The following is a 24,778-nucleotide window of genomic DNA, read 5'->3' on the forward strand; positions in this document are numbered from 1 at the left end:
CTTCAGAAGATTTTTATTTTTCAGAAGATCCAATGCAAGCTCAATAATACTCAGAGGTAATTATTGCATTTTTTTTTTTTTTTACAATCACTTTTAAGTACTAAAAAACGATTCTTCTTTTGGCTCACCCAGTGAGTATTTTCCCTGTCATTGCTTTGTGGTTTTAATTTTGTCTTTTCCTATTAACTACTGAGATTGAATATTTTAAATGTGTTTGGCCATTTGAATTTTGTCTTTTGTGAGGTGCCTGTTCGGATATTGGATTGCTTGATTTTTGATCCAATTTCAGTATATGTGCTGCCAAAGCAAGCACTGTTATTTTTGACTTATAGGGCTTCTAGCCCTTTGTCTCTATGTACATATTAGACATTTCTTTTCCCATCTGGGGTATGCCATTTCATCTTATTAGTACCCTTTTGATAAACAGAAATTCTTAATTTTAATGTAGTCAGACTTAGCAATTCTTTTCAGTGCTTTTTGTGTCCTATTTGAGGATACTCTGATACTCTGAGGTCATGAATATGTCTCTTATTATTTCTTTTTTTTTTTTGAGACGGAGTTTTGCTCTTGTTACCCAGGCTGGAGTGTAATGGCGCGATCTCGGCTCACCGCAACCTCTGCCTCCTGGGTTCAGGCAATTCTCCTGCCTCAGCCTCCTCTTATTATTTCTTAGAAGCTTTATCATTTTTAGCTTTTCATGTTTAGGTCTTTGATCTTGCTGACATTGATTTTTGTGTATGTATGAGGTAAAGGTGCAGTTGTATGTTTTTGTATGTGACTATCTAGTTGTCTTCCACAGACACACTCAGTTCTGTTTAAAAAATAAAATAAAGACCTAAGTGGCTACAATAGCCACAGCTGCCTGAGTGGCCACCTCCACAGCCACCTCTCACGGGATCTGGCTGAGGAGGGAGTGGAGGTGTTGCTGGCCTTGGGCTTTGCCCTGATCCTCTGTGGACACTGAAGGGGGAATACAGGAGAAGTCATCCACACCAAAATGAGTCTCATGTTGCCAGTGGGGGACATGAGAGATGATAAGATAGGTGAAGGTTAAGTGACAGATCCCAAGATTCATCTTATGAAAGAACAGAATCTCAACTCACTTCTTGTATTAGAAATGTTACTTCTCCAACATGACAGCAGCATGTTGCATGAGAAAAAGATCATAGTTCCTCCCGCCCAAGCAGTCCTTGTCCTCAAGAAGCCTCCCCAAATAGCTCCATTAGCAGTGCTGGGAACAGCAGCAGAAACAGTAGTCAGTCAAGTTTAGATAATAGCAGTTAAGACATTTGGGGAGATGTTGTTTGTATTTGAAAGTGCAAAAGAAGGAGCTTGGAATATAAGAACATCTGAACGAGTATCACCAATAGTGGCTAACACTGGATTTGTTGTAGACCCATCCACTTTTACTGCACAGTCAAATAGAACGTTGGTCAGGATGTTTGTTTGGATCTGGCCAAGAACATAACTTTACGTGGCCCAATGAGAAAGGAGAGTATGAAGTAGCAGAGGTAATTGGTTCCACGGTGTTTCAAGCTATTGTGGATTACTATAAAATAGGAATAATCTGTTGTCCTGATGGCATAACTATTCCTGAATTGAGAGAAGCATGGGACTGTCCGTGTATTTCTTTTGAATATAGTACTATTAAGGTACTATATATTGAGGTAACTTAAATAGGTGCTTCTGTCAAAGTATTCCTCTAGTAAAATTCATGTAGTTTGCTGCCCATGATAAGCAAAAAGTATTTATCTTGGGCTTATTTGAATGATTACAATGAGATTTAAAATGGCATATATCAGTTGCTGTGTCACCCTTTAGAGTAAGTCACATGCAGGGAGTGTGAACTTCAGAGGTGGTTTATTATCCAGTCTGCCTTATCCTTAATCTGTTCACAGACATTTATTTACTAATACTTTTGTTCTTAAGAGTTGTGGGATCAGCACAGTGGCTCATTACAAGCCGAAACAGTAGTCAGTCAAGTTTAATTGTAATTCCAGCACTGTGGGAAGCAGAGGTGGGTGGGTCACCTGAGGTCAGGAGTTTGAGACCAGCCCGGTCAACATGGTGAAACCCTGTTTCTGCTGAAAATACAAAAAATTAGCCAGGTGTGGTGGCAGGCAACTGTAATCCCAGCTACTTGGGAGGCTGAAGCAGGAGAATTGCTTGAATCCAGGAAGCGGAAGTTGCAATGAGCTGAGATTGTGCCATTGCACTCCAGCTTGAGCAACAAGAGTGAAACTCTGTCTCAAAAAAAAAAAGTTGTGAAATAGGAAAATGAAGTGCTTTTCATTTACTAAATGATTGTAAACCCCATTTTTTCATCAGAATAAAATTCCATTGTTTTAATGTTTTTGACCAACAAAAAATGAAAAGAATGAAAAACAACGGCAAAAAAGTGAATTGTCCCAGGATCACTTATTGAAAAATCTATACTTTCTCCATTATAAACCTCCTGTACTAGAATTCTTCATCTTAAGTTTGATCTGCACAGGTTTTTAAAGCATAGCTGTTTTCTTTTCAGTGGGAGATGGAAGAATGGGGTATGCTGAAGAAGCCCCTTACGATGCCATTCACGTAGGAGCTGCAGCCCCTGTTGTACCCCAGGCGGTGAGTTGGGATATTTTCTGTTTGTGTATTTTCTTCAACTAAAACTCTACAAGACTTAAATAGAAAAGACTTCTAGATGATGTTCAAAATATAATTTAGATTTTTATATCACACATTTTGGTTACAGTTAGCTGTTACTCTTTTCTTTTTTCATATGCACACAATTGTATAAATGATGGGAAAATTACTAAGCCCCAGTTTGTGGAACTCGTATTTGAAGCAGTGTTTAATCCAGGTAAGAACTAGGACAACAGGAGAATTGGGAAAATCCCCCTGGAGTTTATGACCTGACAATCAATTTGATTTTTTTTTTTTTTTTTTTTTTTGAGGCAGAGTTTTGCTTTTGTTGCCCAGGCTGGAGTGCAGTGTTGCGATCTCAGCTCACTGCAACTTCTGCCTCCCAGGTTGAAGCGATTCTCCTGCCTTAGCCGCTCAAGTAGCTGGGATTCCACCATGCCCAATTAATTTTTGTATTTTTAGTAGAGACGGGGTTTCACCATATTGGTCAGGCTGGTCTCAAACTCCTGACCTCAGGTCATCCACCCGCCTCGGCCTCCCACAATGTTGGGATTACAGGCGTGAGCCACTGCCCCTGGGCAGTTTGATGTTTTATTAAATACCAGAATGTGTAAGGCTGTATTTGGTATATAGGAGATATGAGAAAGTATTTGCCATACATTGTATTCTCACAAAGCTTGTATTCCAGAAGAGATATGTCATATATGTAACTGGGAAATTAGTGATATGATAGCAAATAATTAACACATGGAAGGAAAATAAAATATGCATATGAGGGAGAGAATTGTGCAGTGAGTGGTCAAGGAGACATCACACAAAGATGGAATTTGAACTGAATCTTAAAGAATAGTAGGATATATGGCTGGGCTTGGTGGCTCATGCCTGTAATCCTAGCACCTTGTAAGTCCAGGGTGGGAGGATTGCTTGAGCCTAGGAGTTTGAGACCAGTCTGAATAATGTGGCAAGACCCTGTTAAAAAAAAAAAAATTAGCCAGGCATGGTAGCTCACATGACCGTAGACCCAGCTACTCTGGAGGCTTAGGTGGGAGAATCGCATGAGCCCAAGAAGTTGAGGCTGCACTGAGCCATATTTGTGTTGTGGCACTCTAGTCTGTGGTCCTAGATTTCTGTTACATATGACTTTTTAGTTCTTGACTAGATGATCAGGGGACGAAAGTGCCACTGTTTCTTCTGGGTTCCGTTCCCCAACCTGGAAAGGGTTCTTTTTTGTAGGCTTAGATCAGTTATGAGAAGCTGAAAGTTGGATAATTTGTTCCGGTCATTGACTTGCTGCTTATTGGCTGAGTGACTGGGATAATTACTTAATTGCTTTGGCCCTGTTGATTTCTGTTTTTGTTGTTGGTGGTGGTGTTGTTTTTTAAAGTAGCTTATGCCTGTACCCAGCACTTTGGGAGGTGAAGGCAGATGAATCAATTGCACTCAGAAGTTCGAGACCAGCCCGTGCAATGTGATAAAACCCCATGTCTACAAAAAAATAGAAAAATTAGGTGTAGTGGTAGGTACTTATAGTCCCAGCTACTCAAGAAGCTGGGGTGGGAGGATAGCTTGGATTGTGTGAGCCTGAGAGGCTGTGGCTGCAGTGAGCCATGCTTGCACTGCTACATTCCAGGTACATTGAACCAGTGGTTTCAACACATTTTAACTGAAGTATTAACATAATGTAGAAAATTTTGTAAGTCATAAATGAAAGGCTCAATGAATTTGAACCATGACCAATGGGTTTTTAACTTAAAAAATAGTATTGTCAACTTAGAGTAAACAGTTAAAATCTGAAATAGAATTGTGCTTAAATGAGGGGGGCGGGTGCAGGGCCTATTTCTCCCTATTGAGACCCTGAGATGATCTTGAAAGACATTTCTAGATTTAATTGAATTGAATTTAAATATTGTAGTAACACTTGCAAGTATTATAGGAGTGTGTATATATCTGATTAAATTCAAAGATAGATGTACTGAAGGGGCTTTCCGGTTCAAGATAGCAGACTGAAGATGTTTATGCCTTCTCTTGGATATCACCCCAGGATAACTAGAAAAACAGAAGCATAAACTCCATACTCAATTAACTAGGAGACTATACCTGCAATCCTGAATTCGCAGTGTGTGAGGATGGAAAGCAGATGGAATAATAGCTGACCCAGGAGGGTGGAGGAAGTGGAAATTAAAGAGACCGCAGAGTGAAATATTATGCATAAGCAGTTTGCTCTGCAAAATGCTGAAAAGGCTTAGGAATTGGTGGCATCATGACCTTGAAAATCATAGGTAAACCAGGGGCCTGAAAAGAGGGAGTGCTGTTGAAACTCTGCATGAGGAATAAACAGCACTAATCCCCTAAGTAAGAACTGTTCTAAAAACAGATGGACATAGTTCTATAGTTTGAAACTGAATGCCCAACACAAAGAATTTTTAAAATAAGAAAAAATAAATGACCATATCATGTATATTCAGAACATTAGGGGATAGAGAGAAGATTCTGAAAGCCTCTAGAAGCCAGATGCAGTGGCTCACACTTGTAATCTCAGCAGTTTGGGAGGCCAAGGAAGGAAGATCGCTTGAGGACCTGAGTTTGAGACCAGCCTGGGCAACATAGCAAGACCCCATTTGTACAAAACAATTTAAAAATTAGCCACATATCCTGGGTGCGGTGTCTCATTTCTGTAATTACAGCACTTTGGGAGGCCAAGGCAGGCGAATCACGAAGTCAGGTCAGGAGTTTGAGACCAGCCTGGCCAATATGACGAAACCCTGTCTCTACTAAAAATGTAAAAATTAGCCGGGAGTGCTGGCACGTGCCTGTAGTCCCAGCTACTCAGGAGGCTGAGGCAGAAGAATTGCTTGAACCCAGGAGGTGAAGGTTGCAGTGAGCCAGGATTGTGCCACTGCACTCCAGCTTGGGTGAAAGAGTGAGACTCCCATCTCAAAAAAAAAAAATTAGCCAGATGTGTCAGCCTGTCCCTGTAGTCTCATCTACATGAGAGGCTAAGGTGGGAGGATTGCTTGAGCCCAGGAAATTGAGATTTCAGTGAACCATGATTGCACCACTGTATTCCAGCCTGGGTGATAGAGCAAGACCCTGTCTCTAAAAAAATAAAATAAAAGCTTCTAGAAAAATAAAACTGATCTCCTGTTAAGGGACTGGTAATCAGAAAGGCACCAGACTGCAAACAGCATTAGAATTCATAAGTCAGAGTACCAAATCATCAAATTCTGAGCTGAAAATTATTTCCAACCTTGAATTCTATATGCACACACATCATCAAATATAGTTTTAGGTTTGCAAATCTCCCTCTCTTTCTTTTAATATGTACTATGTACTATTTCACCAAATTCTTCTGAAGGAATTGTCTTGAATTAAGATGTCTTAAAATGTCTCAAAATTTAACATCTTAAAATGTCATTTTTGTCACCCAAAAATGGAATGAGGGAAGAGACAGTGGGAAAAAACAAAAGAGGAAACCACATAGGGCATCTTTATCAGAGAGAGGCATGAAAGTTTGCAGGATTATTACAAAGGGAAGGGCTTGGATGGAAGCTGTGCAGCAGGCCTAGAGTATAACCAGTTCAGATTTGGAGCTAGAGGAGGAAGCCACTAGAAGGGAGTCTAAAGTGAAGGAAAAAAAAAGCATTAGTTAGATCGACTTGACTATGTGAAATGTTTATTTAGAAGCTATTGGAGGGTAGAAGGATTTAAAGATGGTTACAAAGAAAATTAAGTGAATGAAAAAAGAAAAGCATTCAAGTTTAGCTGAAGAGGAAACAAACTATTACATAAGAAAGGAAACAATCATTGGATGTCTCTTGACTCAGTAGCAAATCATAGTTACTGTCATAACTATAATGATTTTAATAAAAAACGATTGGTTGGATTGGGGAAAGGAAGCAGAGTGTAGATTGAGAGTTCGATCCTTATCTAGCGTATGTTTTGAAATATAAAGGTAAATTCTAGAAGACAGAGTAGCTAAAAGGATTGAAATGACTGGATTTAGAGAGCAAGGTTGGGGTAGGGAGAGTAAGTCTGCCATGTTTCATTATAAGCCTTGACATTGAGAAAATCAAGAAGATAGACTTGCAGACAACAAAAATTTTGATTGAGGCCATCCTTCCCTTCTGGCCAGGCATGGTGGCTCACGCCTATAATCCCAGCACTTTGGGAGGCCAAAGCAGGTGAATCACTTGAGGTCTGGAGTTCAAGACCAACCTTGCCAACATGGTGAAACCCTGTCTCTACTAAAAATACAAAAAAAATTTAGCTGAGCTTGGTGGTGGGCACCTGTAATCCCAGCTACTTGGGAAGCTGAGCCACAAGAATTGCTTGAAAACCTGGGAAGCAGAGGTTGCAGTGAGCTGAGATTGCACCACTGCACTCCAGCCTGGGCGATAGAGTGAGACTCAGTCTCAAAAAACAGACAACCAAAGTAAGGGTTCTTCTTTGATGTTTTTTTGTTAATAGTGATCTATAAAGATATATGAAAATGGTAACATGATTTAAAACTTTTCTGACTGTAAGAGCTTTCATTGAGTACTCTTGGTTCTTCATTGACAGGAGTGTCCCTATTCTAACACTGCAGGGACTCCAGCCCTGCCTTCCCTCCTCATGGTATCAGTAAACCTGAGTTTAATCGCATAACTAGGGTTCCCTTATCCCTTCGGTGATGCCCTAGATTCTACAATAATAGGATAGGGATTCCTTGCTGATTTTCTACACTTTCTCCTCCCCTTCTTCTTTCTTTGAACTCACAAAGATTCAAAACAGGCACACAGGCATTAGAATTTTATGCTCTGCCTTTGGCCTCCCCAAGAGGATAGTTATATATTAGGTGGTTCAGTTCAAACATTTTGAACCATACAGTTGTACCAGGTACTGTGTTGGATGCTAGAGGCACAAAGACGAATAAGACACGGTCCCATCCTCAAGAGTTTGTAGTTTAGTAGAGGACGCCAATAGTTGAGTAATAGTATAACAGTCAAAGTATGTACAGGGTGAGTATCCCTTATCCAAAATGCTTGGAACCAGAAGGGTGGATTTTGGATGTTTTCAGATTTTTTCACATTTTGGAATATTTGCATATGCATAATGAGATATCTTGGGGATGGGACCAAATCTAAACATAAAACTCATTTATGTTTTGTATATGTTTTATACAACGTAGCCTGAAGGTAATTTTATATAATATTTCAAATAATTTTGTGCAGGGTTTTGACTGTGACTTGCCACATGAGATCAGGTGTGAAATTATCTACTCGTGGTGTCATGTTGATGTTCAGAGTTTGGATTTGAGAGCATTTCTGGTTTTGGGTTTTCAGATTATCTTGATGCTCAATCTGTATATACTATTTATTTATTTATTTTTAAGATGGAGTCTTGCTCTGTCACCCAGGCTGGAGTGCAGTGGCGTGATCTCAGCTACTGCAGCCTCTGTCTCTGGGTTCAAGCAATTCTGCTTCAGGCTCCTGAGTAGATAGGACTGCAGGCATCTGAACCACACCTAGCTAATTTTTGTATTATTTTTTTTTTTAGTAGAGTCGGGGTTTCACTGTGTTGGCCAGGCTGGTCTCAAACTCCTGACCTCACGTGATCTGCCCACCTCGGCCTCCCAAAATGCTGGGATAACAGGCATGAGACACCATGCCTGACCTCAACCTGTGTATACGGAATAAAGTACATTTCTGATTTCTGCCCATGGACACTAAAAGTTGTTTACAATGATGTCAAATGACTGTTAATATAAAATCTGGGCTGACGGTAGCTCACGCCTGTAATATCAGCACTTTGGGAGGCCAAGGTGGGTAGATTATTTGAGGTCAGGATTTCAAGACCAGCCTGGCCAACATGGTAAAACCCCATCTCTATTAAAAATAAAAAAGTTAGCTGGGCACGGTGGCAGGTTCCGGTAGTGCCAGCTACTTGGGAGACTGAATCAGGAGAATTGCTTGAACCCAGGAGGGGGAGGTTGCAGTGAGCCAAGATTGCCTCACTGAACTGCAGCCTGGGCAACAGACTGAGACCCTGTCTCAAAAAATAAATAAATAAAATCTGTAACTTGGTGTGTATGTGCTTTCCTCTTCTTTTCTTTTAGCTAATAGACCAGTTAAAGCCTGGTGGAAGATTGATATTGCCAGTTGGTCCTGCAGGTGGAAACCAAATGTTGGAGCAGTATGACAAGCTACAAGATGGCAGCGTCAAAATGAAGCCTCTGATGGGGGTGATATACGTGCCTTTAACAGATAAAGAAAAGCAGTGGTCCAGGTGGAAGTGATTTTATCTTCTGCTCTTTCTTCTTCCACACATGCAAGGTGAAAGGGTGTGGATTTTAAGACATTAGACTACAAGAGCTGTTTTTGGTTGTCGCCTTGATGCTACTCCATTATAACATCACAAACTCATTACATTAAAACTGTGAAAAATGTTGCATGGTCTGCCCTTATTTTGGTTTAACATATACATCTTTGGGAAAGGGAGGGTGAGACTTGGTTGGCACAAAAGCTTTTTTTTTTGAGATTTTCAGCTGCAATTCAGTACTTTCTAAGGATTTTTTAATCATTATCAGCCACTGTTTTTATATTTTAAAATCATTTTTATAGCACTGGATGGTCATGGAAATAAAGAGTTTGGTCTGTAAAAGAGGCCAGGTACAGTGGCTCACACTTGTAATCGCAGCACTTTGGGTGGCCAAGGCAGGCAGATCATTTGAGGTCAGGAATTCAAGACCAGCCTCGCCAACATGGTGAAACCCCATCTCTGCTAAAAATACAAAATTAGCCAGGTGTGGTGGTGTACACCTATACTCCCAGCTACTTGGGAGGCTGAGTCAGGAGAATTGCTTGAACTCAGGAGGCGGAGGTTTCAATGAGCCGAGATTTTGCCAAAGCACTCCAGCCTAGGAGACAGAGCAAAGCTCTGTCTCAAAAAAAAAAAGAAGGGGCCATTATTTCCTGCACTGCTCACTCTCTGTTGTACCACCAAGGAGAAAGAAAGAAGGGAAAAAATAACAGTTGTCTCAGTTTTCTAAAATGTCAGAATCCCAGAGAGGACATTTTACCTCTCAGTTCGATTTCTCTGTTTCAACCAAATCATAGATACCTGACAGCCCATACCTGTTTTTCATTCAACCTTGTTTCAGAGTCACCATAAGGAATACACTTTTCCCCATTCCATAGAATAGGCCAACCACTGTTTAAGCTATTCTGGCTAAATTCTTAAAGAGGGGCAGGGATTCTACAAGCTAACCAATGAGTGCCCAGGTCTCACAAACCCACCCAAAGGGTCAGCAGCATGCAGCAACTTTCAGCCCAGCATGGCTTCCTATAAAGAATGTCCACTTTTGTTTTATGTCTCAGCATAATAAGAATATTTTGTTTGAAGCCAAGATTTTTTCTATTCTCTTTTCCTCCCCTTCCCACTCCCTTCCATGAGGGAGAGTGACATCAGTACATAACAGTGCTATTAGCTCAAATTACTTGAAATTAAATGCCAAAATAAGAAAGGCTTTACCGTTTCCTTGTCTTAGAATCTATTTTTATTTGACATACGGATTCTTATTATAAAATAATTATTTTCTTAAGAAGTAAAAGTGGTGGTAATAAGGTTTAATCTCTCAATTTTGTTTTTACTCTTCACCAATAGCTATTTTCTGTGAATTATAGCCTGGAGCACAGCCACTGAAAAAAAAACATTTTGGGCCAGGCATTTTATGCCTGTAATCCCAGTACTTTGGGAGGCCGAGGCAGGTGGATCACTTGAGGTCAGGAGTTTGAGACTAGTCTGGCCAACATGGTGAAACCCCATCTCTACTAATAATACAACAAAAAAATGAGATGGGCATGGTGGTGCCTGCCTGTAATCCCAGCTACTCATGAGGTTGAGGCAGGAGAATTGCTGAAACCTGAGAGGTGGAGGTTGCAGTGAGCCGACATCACACCACTGCATTCAGCCTGGACGACAAAGCAAAACTCCACCTCAAAAAAAAAAAAAAAAAAAAAGGCAAAACAAAAAACCAGTATCTTCAATTCATATTCTAAAAAGCACAAGTGAATTTTACTTTGCAAGTAAATCTTTGTAGACCAAATATTTTAATGAATGCTTGCATGAATTTAAGTAAAAGCTGTTCTATGAGAATTATAATATTGTTATTTAGAAGAATATACTAAGAGGAAGCAGACTGATAATTTGTCATTTAATAGATAATTTAATACTGTAGACAAAGTAGCTTATTGGAGAAATAACTTTTAGATTATTTTCTTGCACAGTTTACAAAATTGAGTTAAAAAAAAATTGTCCAGTAATCCCTCACTTACCTGTGAAATACGAGCTCTTAATTTCTTCCCTTCAAATTTAACAGCTTTTTCCAAACTTTGAACTTCATTTTTTATTGCCGACAAGTTGCTAGGATAGTATAAATAACTCCTAAAGCTCTTCATCCGGGGTCATCAGTTACTATCATTTTTCTACATCTCTCTCCTCTTTTTCTATATATACATGTATGTAATATTTTTTCCTTTTTCTTAAACCACTTGAGACTTGATTGCAAATATCTTGCTTCTTTACCCTTAGAGTACTTGTTTTTGTCACTCAGATTACCTTCAGCTATGAGGCTTGTAGTTTTATTGATTTTTCCACTTTTAACAGCTTTACTGAGGTATAATTTAGATACCATACAGTTTATTTTAGACTGTGTTTTTATTCCTTCCTTCCTCTCGCTGGCAGTTGCTGGTACGAATGGTTTCTTTTGGAGCTGATAAAGCTGCCTTATGAAATCAGCTGACCTACAGACGATGCCTTTTCTCTCAGAGAGCTTGGGTTGAGATTGACCCACTCCACAGTTGCTAATGAACATTCTAAAGCAAAAGACCACATTTTTGTCCAATTTTATGAATGTTAACTATTAACTAATTTGAACTCTGAAACACTCAACTTGTCATTTTACTATAATGTAAAAATGACCATAGATCTAAAAGATATAATTTTTCTGAATTTTGATGTTGAAGGAAGAAATCTATTTTTAGAATTTAAAAAAATAAAGAACTCACAACTTTTAGGTTGCATACTTCATGCTGGCGTAGCATGGACAATGTTTGGAATGGCTGACCCTCTGTTACTTTCATTTGAATTGTTTGCTTTTTTATTTAAAAAATATATTGCTTGGCGATCAGTGCATTTTTGCTGACTTAATAGTTGTGTCTAAACTATTATAAAGTTGAACTATGCAATAAATAACTCCTACTTACATACTTCTCTTTTTTCCTCACAGGGATGAATTGTAAAGGCAACATCAGCTTGACCAGTCTATAAAATTACAGTGGATTGCTCATCTCAGTCCTCAAAGCTTTTTGAAAACCAACACCATCACAGCTTGTTTTGGACTTTGTTACACTGTTCTTTTCAGCATGAAAATGTGTGTTTTTTTAGGGTTTCTGATTTTTCAAAGAGGCACAGAGCCATGTTGGTAGAGGAAGGATACACAGTACAAATGTGTGTATTATTACTTTAACATGCCCATATTTTACTTGGAAGTATTAAAAGAAAGGGTTCTGCAGAATGGAAAACCTATTTTGTGAATTGATTTTGAGGAGTGGTTTTTCTTTTCTTGGACACTTAATTCTGTTCTGATATTAATTTATCAGATTGCTTTTGTGCATTGGATAACACCACCATTCACAAGTTAAGATTCTTGGTATTTGGATGTCTGTTAGATGCTACTAAGAAAATAGAGATGAGCTTTCTTTTTAAAGCTTTTGATGTGGTGTCATAGAATAGCATGTTGTAGATACAATCAGCCGCTTTGTTACCTTAAAACTAGGCATTTGTAAATACTAAACCTTAAGATGGCAGGTGATGTCCTGTAAACACTCAGCTGTTCAGATTGGACATAATGACTTAGTTCTTCCCTTCTTTCTCTCAAAATTATAGGAGACTTGGAGTTTAGTGTTGTTTTCTCTGTTCTAATTTGCTGCTGATAATGTATATGAACTTAACATGCTGTGTAAGCTGTGTCCCAGTTCTTGAACAGTTTATGCAGTGCTGCTTTGCCAAATAAAGTTAAAAGTAAAAGAGGCATTGGTTGTTTTTGAATATAGAAGAAAGAACAGCAGGTCCACCAGATAGGGAATATTTACAATCACGGGGGGAAAAACTATTTCTCTGATGTTTCCTTTTGTGAAGTCTGAGTAAGTAAATAGCATTAATCCAACTGTACCCTGTAGAATGTGACTACACTGCTTCAGCGCCAGGACCTACTTCAATCATTTCTCTTTGACTACCTAGCACAGGGCTTGTCCTGTAGTAGCTGTACAATAAATGCTGATGAGTGAGTAGTGAATGAACTGACAGGAAAGAAGTCAGGAAAGAACAGGATTGAGGATGAACATACCAAACCCCATCTCTCCCTATAAATAGATTTATTAATATAATAACTATAACTGAATTTCTAAGAAGGCAGTAGCACTTTGGTATCTTAGTTAAATGTTGTGGTTTATACCTGTTATAATAAGACCTTAGTTTTTCTAGTTCTAGAATTGAGGAAATAAAAGCTCTAGAATGAGCAGAATCAGCACTCCCAGCAAAGCCCTTCTACTGGAGGGGCGTGTGTGTAATTCTGGCAAAGAACCTTTGTGAGTATGCAAGACATTCCCCCCAGTTCTTGAAAAAAGTCTTAAATATTACTTCTGGCCATTACAAATGGCTTTTAGGCTGGGTGTGGTGGTTCACACCTGTAATCCCAGCATTTTGGGAGGCTGAGACAGGTAGATCACCTGAGGTCAGGAGTTCGAGACCAGCTTGGCCAACATGGTGAAACCCTGTCTCTACTAAAAATACAAAAATTAGCTGGGCATGGTTGCAGTAAGCTGAGATTGTGCCATTGCACTATAGCCTGGGGGATAAGTGTGAAACCCCGTCTCAAAAAAAAAAAAAATTAAAAATTTTTTTAAATGGCATTAAAATTATGTATACATCTTTTCACAAATGTCCCTTTTTTGGTAAGGTCTTAGCCACAGGAAACTAGCATTATTTGGTGCCCAAAACATGAGAGTTTAAGTTTATCGTTTCAGTTTGCTGCTGTTTATTGCTTCTATACATAGGCCATGAACCCCTGTGGTTCAGGATTAGTGCATTTGAGGTAGTTGTAAAAGTCAAATATTCTTTATAATTTAAATTAATTCTTAAATGTATCCATTAGTCTGTGTCTTTCATAGCTATAACCAACATTCTACTATATGTGAGTCTTTATGTTTGGTTTTGGGGATAGAAAAAGGCCCTTCCTCTCAAGGAGTCTGAAGTCTGTTGAGGGGACAATTAGAGAAATATGGTAAGACAAACTTACTGCCACCTGATTAGTACAGACAGTGCTATGCCTTCAGTGTTGTTCAAACACTGCTCTTGAACTCTACATGTTTGTGAATTAGAATTTTAGAATGTTGAATAAACAGGAATGGGCTTTAAAGGAGCATGAATAAATAGACAGAAATGGAAATAATGGATTTTAGCTAGGCCTAAGAATTTTTTACTGTAAGATTTATATATGTGTGCAGATTACAGTCAATAAATGTTTCCTTAATCTTTAGTATTAATAATTTCTAAGACATTTCATTATGTCATTTTCCTAATAGAAGTGATTCTTTTACATAATATGAAGGGCAACAATGAAAACATTTCAAAAAGTTTCAGTCAGTGTAGTGAGATCCTCTTGAAAGGAGATTTTTTGTTTCCTACAGATTTGGTTTTATTAAAGGCCAAATCAAGCTTTCAAAAAAATTTATGTAATCTTGGCCAAGCATGGTGGCTCACACCTATAATCCCACCACTTTGGGAGTCTGAGACAGGAGGATTGCTTGAGGCCAGGAGTTCTAGACCAGCTTGAGCAACAAAGAGAGATCCTGTCTCTATAAGAAATAAAAATTAGCCAGGCATGGTGATATGCTCCTATAGTCCCAGCTACTTGGGAGGCTAATGCAGGCGAATTGCTTGAGTCCAGGAGTTTGAGGCTGTAGTGAGTGAGGCTGTGGTGAGCTGAGTACACCACTGCACTCCAGCCTGGACAAGAGTAAAATCCTGTCTCTCTCTCTCAATTTTTTTTTTTCCTTCAGCATTCCAGTAGAAATCTAAGAACCCCATCTCTTAAAAACAACTTATATAATCTAAGCCTGAATTGGGAATATCAGCTTTTTATTGAAGGTTTCAACTGTTCCAGCCAGTAACATTAGAAGAAAATGACATTCTGGGGGAAAATAATGCATTAATATTGTTCATGCAAGTATTTTATTTATTTATTATTATTATTATTTTTTGAGATAGAGTTTTGCTCTTGTTGCCCAGGCTGGAGTACAATGGTGCAATCTCAGTTCACTGCAACCTCCGCCTCCCAAGTTCAAGCGATTCTCCTGCATCAGCCTCCCAAGTAGCTGGGATTACAGGCATGTACCACCACAGCCAGCTAATTTTGTATTTTTAGTAAAGATGGGGTTTCTCCATGTTGGTCAGGCTGGTTGCAAACTCCCAACCTCAGGCGATTCACCCGCCTTGGCCTCCCAAAGTGCTGGGATTACAGGCGTGAGCCACCACGCCCGGCCTCATGCAAGTATTTTCAATTCCACTGCCCTAATTTTAAAAACTGCCATTGTTCAAAAAAAGTTCACTGAACTTCGAAAATTGGTATATAGTGTACCTAAAGCATCTCAAAAAGTCAATTGATCTAAAATACAGTAACATTTTTGAGTAATAATGCTCATTAATTCTTTGAAGCTATTCTTGGTATGTGATTGTCAACCAGGAAACAAAGCTGCTTAGTTTTGTTTCATTAGCCAGGTGAGTATTTTTGGTTTTCACCTAAATGTTAACAAATTTTTGAGTAGTTTGATTAAAATAACTTATACATGTATGGCAACTGAACACTAATATTGTAAATGAAATAAATGGATTATTTTTAGTGTTCTAAACAGGGTTCAGAGGCTATGGCCACTATGCCCAGCTAAGTTTTTGTATTTTTATTAGAGACGGGGTTTCACCATGTTTACCAGGATGGTCTCGATCTCTTGACCTCGTGATCCACCTGCTTCAGCCTCCCAAAGTGCTGATTACAGGCTTGAGCCACCGCACCCGGCCTGTGTTCTTAAAGAACTGAACAATAAGACAAATGGGTTCTGATTGGATTTCAGTTGAATCTCTGGATTCCTCTTACCATTTTTTGGAAAGATGACAGTGTTTTGTCCTCGCTGAACCTAGCATGTAGCTCAAATAGAGTGCTGGTGAAAGAATCCCACTTGAGAAAACCGGCTGACCCAAGGGGCCAAGGAATGTATATGTGTTGTAATATGATAAAAAGGAAATCAGGCCTTACGCAGTGGCTCACGCCTTTAATCCCAGCACTTGGGGAGGCCGAGGTGGGCAGATCACCTGAGGTCAGGAGTTCAAGACCAGCCTCACCAACATGGCAAAACCCCATCTCTACTAAAAATACAAAATTAGCTGGGCGTGGTGGCATGCACCTGTAATCCCAGCTACTTGGGAGGTTGAGACAGGAGAATTGTTTGGACCCAGGAGGCAGAGATTGCAGTGAACTGAGATCATGCCACTGCACTCCAGCCTGGGCAACCGAGTCAGATTCCATCTCAAAAAAAAAAAAAAGGTCCAATAATTTCCTTATCCTTAATCTTTCTAATATCTTTTCTACAGTAATGGTTTTTGGTTCCCCACTTCTGGTTTCATCTTTTTAACTGACTTTTTATTGTTTCAACCAAGATTCCCTGTGAAATGGCCCTTTGCTTGGTGGGAGAGAAAATGGGAGTAAAATCTGACTTTCAGTTCCCACATAGTGCTGCGCTGTGTTAGGGGGCCCCCAGGACCTCTGAGGTATATTTCTGTCTGTCCCTCCCCTTACCCACCTCAGTTTTTCCTTGTCTTTCCACCTCCCTGGCAGAAAAAAGAATGCTGAAGTCTCATAAATTGCAGTTCATGGTTCTGATTTCTTTATTCTATACACAAATCTCTAGATAATATATTTAGAGATTTATCAAGATCTCTAGTTTCATCTGTAGAACTGTTTTGTTTTAAGAATGCTACCTTTTGATTCATTTGGATTTGAGTCTTTGGACATATGAAATGACTACATGAAAATGAATGAGGAGCACCTTTTTAAAAATAGTCCATACACTGAACACAATTTTCCTGAGTTTTTTTTTTTTTTTGAGATGGAATCTTGCTCTGTAGCCCATGGGGGAGTGCAGTGGCACAATCTCAGCTCACTGCAATCTCCACCTCCTGGGTTCAAGTGATTCTCCCACCTCAGCCTCCCGAATGGGCTTTACAGGCACGCCACCACAGCTGGCTAACTTTCGTATTTTTAGTAGAGCCAGGATTTCACCATGTAGGCCATGCTGGTCTCAAACTCCTGACTTCAGGTAAGCCACCTGCCTCAGCCTCTCAAAGTGTTGGGATTATAGGCATGAGCCACTGCACCCGGCCCAATTTCTCCAAGCTATTTTTGTAAAAGTTAAAATGATTTTTGCATTAAAACGTTTTGAGATGTTTCCTAAATTTTGAAATAACCTTATAAAAAGATTTAAGCTGAGTAAGTTGATCTCTTTCCAATTTGCAGGGTGATGACATAACATGATTTTAAAAACTTATGTAATTTGAGAATTAAAATAAGTCAAAAAAAAGATATGCTTAGACCTAAATACAGAAATATAGAAGGCTCAGTTCTAACCGATCAATTCCCAGAAACATTCAGCTTTGGGATGTCTAACCTTATTTTTGTCCTTGGTGGTTTCCTATTTAGCTGGAGAATCTGTGTTTATCTGCTAAAGTAGCTATAACTTAAAATATTCGTTTTATTTTTAGAATACTGGAATCCAGTAGGTCGGAAAATGGGGACAGGAATCGAGAATTCTGCAACACAGATGCTTAAAAAGCCAGTGAGATGAGAAATTTGTGAATGGCAAACTGCAATCTAAGCTTTTCCCTCTTTGTATTCAGCTTGGGAAGTTCTTTGTTAGAAATTCTCATTCAATTTTAATCCGAAAAAGTAGAAAACTTGGGATCCAGAAAACAAAAAACTGAAGTAATTCTGCTAGGAACAAAGTGGCATTATCTACTTTGAGAAAAAACAAACAAAAAAAATTGTTTTGGGACAATATAATTGAACTCAACAAGGAGCTCAAATTACAGAATCTCAGGGTTAAGAGGCATCATCAACATGAAGTTGGGAAACATCTGAAGGTAAGGATGGCGGCTTGTGTCCTGGGGCACAGCACAACTCAGTTTACACAGGTGAAGAAATCAACAGAGTGTGCCTTGAACAGCAAAATGGAAAGACAAATAGAAATATGCATCTCAGCCAGGCATGGTGGCTTATGCCTGTAATCCCAGCACTTTGGGAGGCCAAGGTGGGCGGATCACCTGAGATCAGGAGTTGGGACCATCCTGGCCAACATGACAAAACCCCATCTCTACTAAAAATATACAAAACTTAGCTGGCATGGTGGTGCATACCTGTAGTCCTAGCTACCTGGTAGGCTAAGGCATGAGAATTGCTTGAACCCAGGAGGTGGAGGTTGCAGTGAGGTGAGATCACACCACTGCACTCTAGCCTGGGTAAGAGTGAGACTCAGTCTCAAAAAACAAAAACAAAACAAAACAAAAAAACCCTCAAAACTATGTGTGGATCAAAGGAAAATCTAGTAAAGAGCAATGTGGGCCGGGCACGGTGGCTCAAGCCTGTATCCCAGCTCTTTGGGAGGCTGAGGCAGGTGGATCACAAGGTCAAAAGATCGAGACCATCCTGGTCAACATGGTGAAACCCTGTCTCTACTAAAAATTCAAAAATTAGCTGGGCATGGTGGTGCATGCCTGTAATCCCAGCTACTCAGGAGGCTGAGGTGGGAGAATTGCTTGAACCCAGGAGGCAGAGGTTGCGGTGAGCCGAGATCGCGCCATTGCACTCCAGCCTGGGTAACAAGAGCGAAACTCCATCTCAAAAAAAAAAAAAAAAACAATGTCAACAGCCATCAGTGACTGAAAAGAGGTGTTGCTGAGTGGGACTGAGTTGTGGGGCCAGATCACAGGTTTTGAAGTCACTGGGAGCCAGATGAAAAAAATCCTAGTACTTTCCTATGAAAGAGAATGTATTGGGTACTCAGCTGATTTGAAACAGTAAAATGCTTATGGAAGGCTGGAGGAGTAGTGCTGTCTACTAAGAATGAAAGGAAAACGGTTTTTTGTTTTTTTTTTGAGAGGGAGCCTCACTGCCAATCACACAGGCTGGAGTGCAGTGGCGCGATCTCAGCTAACTGCAACCTCCACCTACTGGGTTCAAGTGATTCTCCTTCCTCAGCCTCCCAAGTAGCTGGGACTACAGGCCAGGTGGGATGTGCCACCACGCCTGACTAACGTTTTTTGTATTTTTAGTAGAGAGGGGGTTTCACCACGTTGACCAGGCTGGTCTCAAACTCGTTACCTCAGGTGATCCACCCACCTTGGACTCCAAAAGTGCTAGAATTACAGACGTGAGCCACTGCGCCCAACTAGGAAAAAGTAAGTTTTAAGTGTTCAGGAGAAGGTTTAAGTGAGCCTTAAGAAAAGAGATGTAAAATACACCAACACATTTAAGAGAGAAACTGACACCTTTCCCTTTAAAATTATTTTTCAATTGTCTTAAATGCAGAACTCCTTCAATCAGATAATCTACAGGTAAGATTACCTTTTTTTTTTGGAGACGTAGTCTCACTCTGTCGCCCAGGCTAGAGTACAATGGCAGCATCTTGGTTCACTGCAACCTCTGCCTCTCGAGTTCAAGCGATTCTCCTGCCTCAGCCTCCCGAGTAGCTGGGACTTACAGGCGCATGCCGCCATGCCTGGCTAATTTTTTTTGTATTTGTTTTTTAGTAGAGATGGGGTTTCACCATGTTAGCCAGGATGATCTCGATCTCCTGACCTCGTGATCCACACTCCTTGGCCTCCCAAAGTTCTGGGATTACAGCCACTGGCTGTAAGATCACTTTTAAAGGTCACATTCAGTCTACCTGGTAATATAAATATTTCAAAGACCTTGATTCTCCTTCCCTCCAGAATGCTTTATGTGACCCTGGGTGAGTCACTTTCTCTAATACTTTATTTCCCTCATTGTAAAATAGGGTTGATATGACTGAATCCAAATAATGCAGTCAATAATAGCAACTTATGATTATATTAAAAGGTAAAAAACGCTAATAATAAAATACAATTTATTAAAAGGAATCATGTTTACAAAGATACAGGGCATTTTTTTCTCAGATATTTCAACACCATAGCAACACGAAATTAATTTCATCATGTCTAACAGATATGCTGAAAGCTGCATGCCTCATCAATTTTTATTTTATTGGTTATGGCTATAAGTGACATCTTTCCATATAAAAACAAACTGTACAGCATCACATATAGAGTACAGACATCTTAAGTTCATTTACAAAGTTCATTTTTCTAAACTGCCCTTCAAAAATTTAAATCTTTGCTCAATTCTAAACATTTAACAAAATTAGCTTCCCAAGAAACAAAAATGATACCCAATTTCTTTGTTTTTCTAGAACTAATTTTCCATTTGTTCATGTATTTTGATATGTTATAGTCCCCACCCAAATTAAGCCCTTTGCTAAAAGAACAACCTACTTCATGTTCAGTCTAAAAATAAACTGTACTAGACTCTGGGCGTTTTTCAAATATTTGCCACTTATGGTAAAAATCATGTAAATAGGACCATCATGTGACTGTAGATAGGCACCATGCTGTACATTCCTCTCAGAATCATTTCTAGAATGTGTATAATCCTGGCCTTAAGTGATGGTGGGAGTAAGTTGCCTTTAAAAGCCTACAAATTAAACTGCTCGGGAGGCTGAGGCAAGAGAATCACTTGAACCTGGAAGGCAGAGGTTGTGGTGAGCCAAGCAAGATCACACTACTGCACTCTGGCCTGGATACAAGACTCCATCTCAAAAAAAAAAAAAAGTAAGTTGGCTCATTCCATTGGATGTGACATGATGACATTTTTACAAATGAGTTGCTGTGCTCTCAACCATGGGGCCGTGTTGACTTGATGTTTGAAGTATTAAACGTTCTCCTTGTTCTCTTTGCCCTCAACTAAGTTTCTGTTTGTTTTTGGCACACCAGATTCTCTGCTTCCATCTTGATTTCCTATCTCACTGCATCACCATCTTAGAGCTGTTTCTAATTCAAAGTCTGGGTTTTTTTTCTCCCGAAGGTCAGTCTAAGGAGGCAGCCACCTATATGACATGACATCAGGGGCATTGGGAAGGATCCACACTCATCTTCCCCGAGGCTCACTGACCTGTACATAAGGTTTATAATTTAGGTTTATCCGCTATAAGTAACATCTGATTGAAGGCATGGACTTGCTTGAGATCCACTCTCAGAAATGGGTTTAGAGGGGGGAAAAGAAGAATATTGGAGCTTAAAGGAGGAAAGAAAGGGCCACAGAACAAGGGGGAGCTGTGCCTAAAGCTGTCCAGCATTGGAAGGGCCAACAGTTGGCTTCTAAAAAGTAAAGGATTAACACAGTCATCCTAAAACCAACTCCTGAGATGCTGAATTTTCTGTCTCAGCTAAGTACAAATTTCTGTTTTCGGGGACAGCTTACATAAATCAGAATTATATTTTTAGAAATCTTTAATCATAAATTCCTCTCTAAATTTCAAAATATTTTATGACTTTTTTTTTTAATTTAAGGACTTTATTTTTTTATTTTTTATATTTATATTTATGGATTGGAGCTTTCAGTGGGATGGGAGAATCACAAGGAATCAGGTGTTCAGAGGAATGTATTGAGTAGAGGTGAGGAACTACGATGTTGGAAAGTAAAAAAAGGAGAGAAGGAGAGGAAGAAAGAGGAAGAAAAAGAGGGAGAGAGAACAGGAATATTGCTGCATTCTAAAAATGGGTATTAATAATGGCCGGTCAATATTTTGTGTATTTAAAATGGAGAACTCTATAAATATTTATTGGGTTTACTTGTTCCGGATCTGAGTTGAAGTCCTGGATATCCTTATTAATTTTCTGTCTCGTTGAGTCTAAATCTCGTTATGGGTCTTATGTATCTGGGTATTAAGATCTCTTATTGTTGCATTGATCCTTTTACCACTGTATCTTTGTTGCTTTGAAATCTATTTTATCAAATGTGAGAACTGCAACTCCTGCTTTTGTTTATTTATTTATTTTTGCTCTCCATTTGGTTGGTAAATTTTTCTCCAACCCTTTGTTTTGAGTCTTTGTGTATCTTTGGATATACCGTTAAGTTTTGGCTGTATCTTGTGATTGGGGGATTTAGTCGATTTAAATTTAGGGTTACTGCCATTTGATGTTAACTGGCTGTTTTATCCATTCGTTGATGTAAATTCTTCTTTATGTTGATGCTCTTTACTTTTTGGTATATTTTTAGAAAGGCTCATACTGGTTGTTCCTTTCTATGTATAATGCTTCTTTCAGAAGTTCTAAAGCAGGCCTGGTGGTAATAAAATCTCTGACTACTTGCTTGTTCATAAAAGATTTTATTTTTCCTTCAGTTGTGAAGCTTAGTTTGGCAGGATATGAGATTCTAGGCTGAAAGTTCTGTTCTTTAAGTATGTTGAATATTGGCCCCAAATCTCTTCTGGCTTGTAGGGTTTCCGCTGAGAGATCTGCTGTAAGTCTAATAGGCTTCCCTTTATGGGTAACCTGGCCTTTCTCTCTGGCTGCCCTTAGTATTTTCTCCTTCGTTTCGATCCTGGTGAATCTAACGATTATGTGCCTTGGGGTTGCTCTTCTTGAGGAATATCTTTGTGGTGTTCTCTGTATTACCTGGGGTTGAATAGTGTCCTGCTTTGCTAGATTGGGAAAATTTTCCTGGATAATATCCTGAAAAGTATTTTCCAGCTTGGATTCATTCTCTCCATCACATTCAGATACACCAATCAAACGTAGATTGGGTCTTTTCACATAGTCCCATATTTCTTGGAGACTTTGCTCATTCCTTTTCATCCTTTTTTCTCTATTCTTGTCTTGTCATTTTATTTCATTAAGTTGGTCTTCGACCTCTGATATCCTTTCTTCTGCTTGATCCATTCTGCTATTTAAACTTGTGTATATTTCACTAAGTTCTCGTGTTGTGTTTTTCAACTCCGTTAGTTCATTTATATTCCTCTCTATATTGTCTATTCTTTTCAGCATTTTGTCAAACCTTTTTTCAAAGTTCTTATTTTCTTTACACTGGGTTAGAACAAGTTCTTTTAATTCCCAGAAGTTTCTTATCATCCACCTTCTGAAGCCTACTTCAGATAATGGAACACAGTCCTTTTCCATCAGGGCTTGTTCCGTTGCTGATGAGGAACTGCAATCCCCTGTAGAGGGAGAGGGGTTCTGATTTTGGGTATGCTCGGCCTTCTTAGGCTGGTTTTTTCCCTTTATTATAAATTTATCCATCTGTCATCTTTACAATTACCACCTTTCTAATTAGGTTTCTGAGTCGACGTCCAATTTATTGATTCCCAGCGCTGGGATTCAAGCAACCCACTGCGCCGGCCAAAATAGCAGCAATAAGACTGATGGTGCTCTTCTGCCCGGGAATCTCTGGTCTGGCTTTCTTCTTGAGTCCGCAACAAGCGGCTCTGCCTTCCCGGAGCTCCAAACACCAGTCAGTAAGGGAACCAGTCCCATTTACTCTGCATGAAGAGCTGCTGTGCCAAGGTGCCAGCAAAACCGCTGCGCTGGCCACAAGAGTCACACTGGTGACCCGTGGGGCTCCTCCACTAGAAATCTGCTGGTCTGTGAGCTATGAAAATTCATCTGAAAGTGTGGCATCCTCTCGTTCTCTGAGCTTTCACTGGGAGCTACAATCCTGAGCTGTTAGTCATCAGCCAGATCCAAGAGACTTTCTAAGGAAAATTTTTTTTACAATAAATAATAAAGACAAAGATTTGGGATTTGGAGAATTTCCTGGCCCAATTAAAAACAAAAGAGACTGTAAATATCTAGAACTTAATAGAAGTATAGATTATAAACAAAACATGTCATGCCCCAAGCTCTTTAAATTACATTACTATAGATACATCCCATTTATGAGGTAGTCCGATTCCTCAGATGTAATGGGACGAGCTTTTTTAAGTTTCTGTTTCACCAGTCGTAGTCGGCACGCAACCATGAGAAGCAGCAGAGCAGTGATGGCCAAACCCAGTGCCAGGGGTAGCACTGCACCTGTGAGAAGGTTAGACATGAAGAGGGCAAGCCAGTGATTAGTCACAGTGACAGCTACTGGTCACTATATGGTAAGTGATTTGCATGCACTATTTTATTTAATCCAAACAACTCAAATTGGTATTAGTATATTACCACCATTTTGCAGGTTAAGGTGTAGCGAGGTTAAGTAATTTGCCTAGGAGGTTGTAAGTTGTAGGTCCAGGTCCTAAACCCAGACTTCTTTAAGACCAAATTCTGTACCAGCTTCCTATAAAACTCACTTGGCATCAATGGGTACACACATTACCATGTGATCACTCTTAGATCTAACTGAAATAGGCATTCTGATCACAGGGAAATTTTTTGCTGTAGTCATAGACTATATGAATTCATACATGATCATTCTCCAATTAAGTATGAATGAACTCCTGATTTCTTTTTCTGGTTAGGGCTTAAGAAATTTATTTCCTTTTCTAAATCCAGGGAACCGACTCAGTCAGTAGAACCTTTGTTGAAAACTAACTTCCAAATATGCTGGTGTGATTTTGGCCATTAAAGGAACACACTTTAGTTTTTCCTGTGAGGCGGATCCTAGACACCAGACTAGAAGTTGCAAGGCTTGCAGAAGTCTGGGAGGGACAGGGAGTGCCAAGATCAGTCTTTTTTATCAAGCTTAGCACGCTCTATTTTTAGTCTCATCTACTCTGCAGCCAGGCTAGGTCTGGAGATGATATGGTGGAACTATTTTTAGCTGTAGGGATCTTGCCAACTGGTGGAACTAGAGGAGAAACATCTCCCTTGTGTAGACTTATTCTATAACATTTCCTCTCATTTATTCATTCAGTCTGCATTAATTAAAAGCCTTCTTCCATGTGCCAGACACTGAGCTAAGTGCTGATAATCCTTTTATTTGTAAATAAATACCCCCCAAAGATAAGCT

At 39.5% G+C, this 24,778-nt stretch overlaps 2 protein-coding genes and 1 pseudogene across 4 annotated transcripts in view; 2 read left to right on the forward strand and 1 right to left on the reverse strand.

Annotated features, from left to right (window-relative positions):
* Positions 1-12,693, forward strand: part of PCMT1 (protein-L-isoaspartate (D-aspartate) O-methyltransferase) — a 50,319-nt gene extending 37,626 nt beyond the window's left edge. Inside the window, exons 6-8 of one of the 2 annotated variants that reach the window (XM_078370290.1) lie at positions 2,525-2,610; positions 8,723-8,939; positions 11,894-12,693. In XM_078370290.1, the coding sequence (XP_078226416.1) occupies positions 2,525-2,610; positions 8,723-8,902 (266 nt within the window). In that variant the 3' untranslated portion in view covers positions 8,903-8,939; positions 11,894-12,693. The remainder of the gene's footprint in view (positions 1-2,524; positions 2,611-8,722; positions 8,940-11,893) is intronic. The other variant, XM_002747107.7, reaches the window with a different exon arrangement.
* On the forward strand, positions 354-1,807 carry LOC144582285 (BTB/POZ domain-containing protein 10 pseudogene; annotated as a pseudogene).
* A 9,953-nt stretch (positions 12,694-22,646) lies between the features above and the next one.
* LRP11 (LDL receptor related protein 11) overlaps positions 22,647-24,778 on the reverse strand; it is a 48,570-nt gene continuing 46,438 nt past the window's right edge. For both annotated transcript variants that reach the window (XM_008995233.5, XM_002747108.6), the window contains exon 7: positions 22,647-23,856. In XM_008995233.5, the coding sequence (XP_008993481.3) occupies positions 23,776-23,856 (81 nt within the window). In that variant the 3' untranslated portion in view covers positions 22,647-23,775. The remainder of the gene's footprint in view (positions 23,857-24,778) is intronic.

The sequence above is a fragment of the Callithrix jacchus genome, chromosome 4 (genome assembly GCF_049354715.1).
Source record: "Callithrix jacchus isolate 240 chromosome 4, calJac240_pri, whole genome shotgun sequence".
NCBI classification, from domain to species: Eukaryota; Metazoa; Chordata; class Mammalia; order Primates; family Cebidae; genus Callithrix; species Callithrix jacchus.